This window comes from Parus major, chromosome 10 (assembly GCF_001522545.3).
Source record: "Parus major isolate Abel chromosome 10, Parus_major1.1, whole genome shotgun sequence".
NCBI classification, from domain to species: Eukaryota; Metazoa; Chordata; class Aves; order Passeriformes; family Paridae; genus Parus; species Parus major.
The window spans coordinates 19,507,184-19,509,093 of record NC_031779.1 but is presented as its reverse complement, the minus strand read 5'-3'; the positions used below and the strand labels follow the sequence as shown (position 1 = coordinate 19,509,093).

At 64.0% G+C, this 1,910-nt stretch overlaps 1 protein-coding gene across 1 annotated transcript in view; it reads right to left on the bottom strand.

Moving 5' to 3' along the window:
* ADAMTS7 (ADAM metallopeptidase with thrombospondin type 1 motif 7) overlaps window positions 1-1,910 on the bottom strand; it is a gene marked incomplete at its 5' end in the record, with an annotated part of 34,911 nt that overhangs the window by 10,852 nt on the left and 22,149 nt on the right. The window contains 3 exons of the mRNA XM_015638426.3: window positions 26-199; window positions 888-1,040; window positions 1,510-1,879. Coding sequence (XP_015493912.1) covers window positions 26-199; window positions 888-1,040; window positions 1,510-1,879 — 697 coding nt within the window. The remainder of the gene's footprint in view (window positions 1-25; window positions 200-887; window positions 1,041-1,509; window positions 1,880-1,910) is intronic.

Here is a 1,910-nt window from a genome sequence, read left to right as displayed (position 1 = left end):
TGAGCTGTCCCGGGGCAGCCCGTACCTCTCTCCAGGAGGATGTGTACCAGGCCAGGCACGGTGCGCTCCGGCACGGCAGCTGTGCCGGCGGCTGCGGCAGCGCAGCCCGGCAGTGGAAGGGCCGCAGCAGCCGCCGGTCCCGGGTGTCGATGCAGTGAACATCCCGCACCTTGGTGCCCCCGCCGCAGCTCCTGGAGCACTGGGGAAGGACACAGCAGGGCGCTGGGAGGGGCAGCACGGCCCGGGCGGCCCCAGGGAGCACTTTGGGTTGAGCTGACACCACGTCCCTTCCCCTCGTGCTGCAGACCAAGCACGGTGTGTGCAGCCGGTCTGTCACCAGCACCCCTCGGGAAACAGCTGGCTCCCAGCGGTAACAACAGCAGTCTTTATGCCTTGAGGAACTGATGATCCCAAGGAACAGCGACCACCCAGAGCGAGGAGGGCTGTTCCCCACCACCAAACCCACCGAATTCACCCAACCCAACTGCAAACATCCCCTGGCACTGCAGTGCAGAGTGCCAGAACACTGTCCAGAGACTGACAAGCCACACACTGGTTTGGGATGGACCTCAAAGAGCACCTTGCTCCAGGCCCCTGTGATGGGATGATGACACCCGCTAGACCAGGCTGTCCAGCCCCAGCCAACCTTCATCAAACCACTTCATTCAGCTTTTGCAAATTCCCGACTTTTTTACAGCCCAAGAGCAGGAAAAATGAAACTACTGTGGGATGAGTAATTTAAACCCTGTGGCAAGTGCAAACCTTTACCTATGTGAGCCGTGGGGCAAGGAGCAGGAGTGAGCCCAGAGCCACCTTGTCCCGTGGGTTTTGGGGACCCTCCCTCCCCGCGGGTTTTGGGGACCCTCCCTCCCCGCAGGGCCCCTTACCTTGCTCCAGTTGCCCACACGCCAGGCCGAGCAGGGTCTCAGGGAGCACCTCCGGGCAGGAACGGGTCTGTCGGCCGCGGCACAGCCGCTCTCAGCCCCGCTGCTGCAGCGCACCGGCCTCCACACCGCACCCACACCGCACGTGGCCGAGCACTGCAACACAGGGACCTGCTGTGGCCACCCCACCGCCAGCAGCCCTGCCCTGGGGCCGGCCACCGAGGGAGCCCTGGGGACACAGCTCCGGCCTGGAGCACCAGGAAGGGGCTGTGGGGTGATGTGGGGAGAGGAGCTGCCCCTCTGAGCAGCGCCCAGCCCAGGGGAGGAGGAGGAGGAGGAGGAGGAACACGCTCCTCCATAGCCCATTCCAGTGTTTCTGCTCTGGCTGGGACTGACCCTTCCTCTCCCTGCCCTGCTGGCTCCCAGGAGGATTCTCATGGCCAGGGCTGCCCACAGCATAGGGGGAAAACGGGCAGCACCCCGGGGCTGGGGGTGCCTTTAGCTTTTGTTTCTTAATTAGCACTAATGACCGCAGTCACTGACTGCTGCCAGGAGCCCAGAGCCAGCCAGCACAGGTCTCACATCCGCACTGGCCGTGTCACTTTTCATGGGACTCACCACGTACCTCACTCCAGTTCCCGACCTCCCAGCTGGGCTTGGCAGTGGCTGCTGCGGCGGCCGATGGTGGAAGCACAGCCTCCTCCTCCTCCTCCTCCTCCTCCTCCAGCCTCTTCTCCCACAGCTGGGGGGGCCAAGGGGTGGCCTGGGACAATTCGTGTCCCCCATCCCCAGAGGCAGATGTCCCTGGGGGTGTCCATGGTGAGGAGTCACTCGGTGATGTCCCTGGGGGTGTCCATGGTGACGGGTCACTCGGTGATGTCCCTGGGGGTGTCCATGGTGAGGAGTCACTCAGTGATGTCCCTGGGGGTGTCCATGGTGAGGAGTCACTCAGTGATGTCCCTGGGGGTGTCCGTGGTGAGGGGTCCCCTGGTGATGTCCCTGGGGGTGTCCATGGTGAGGGGTCCC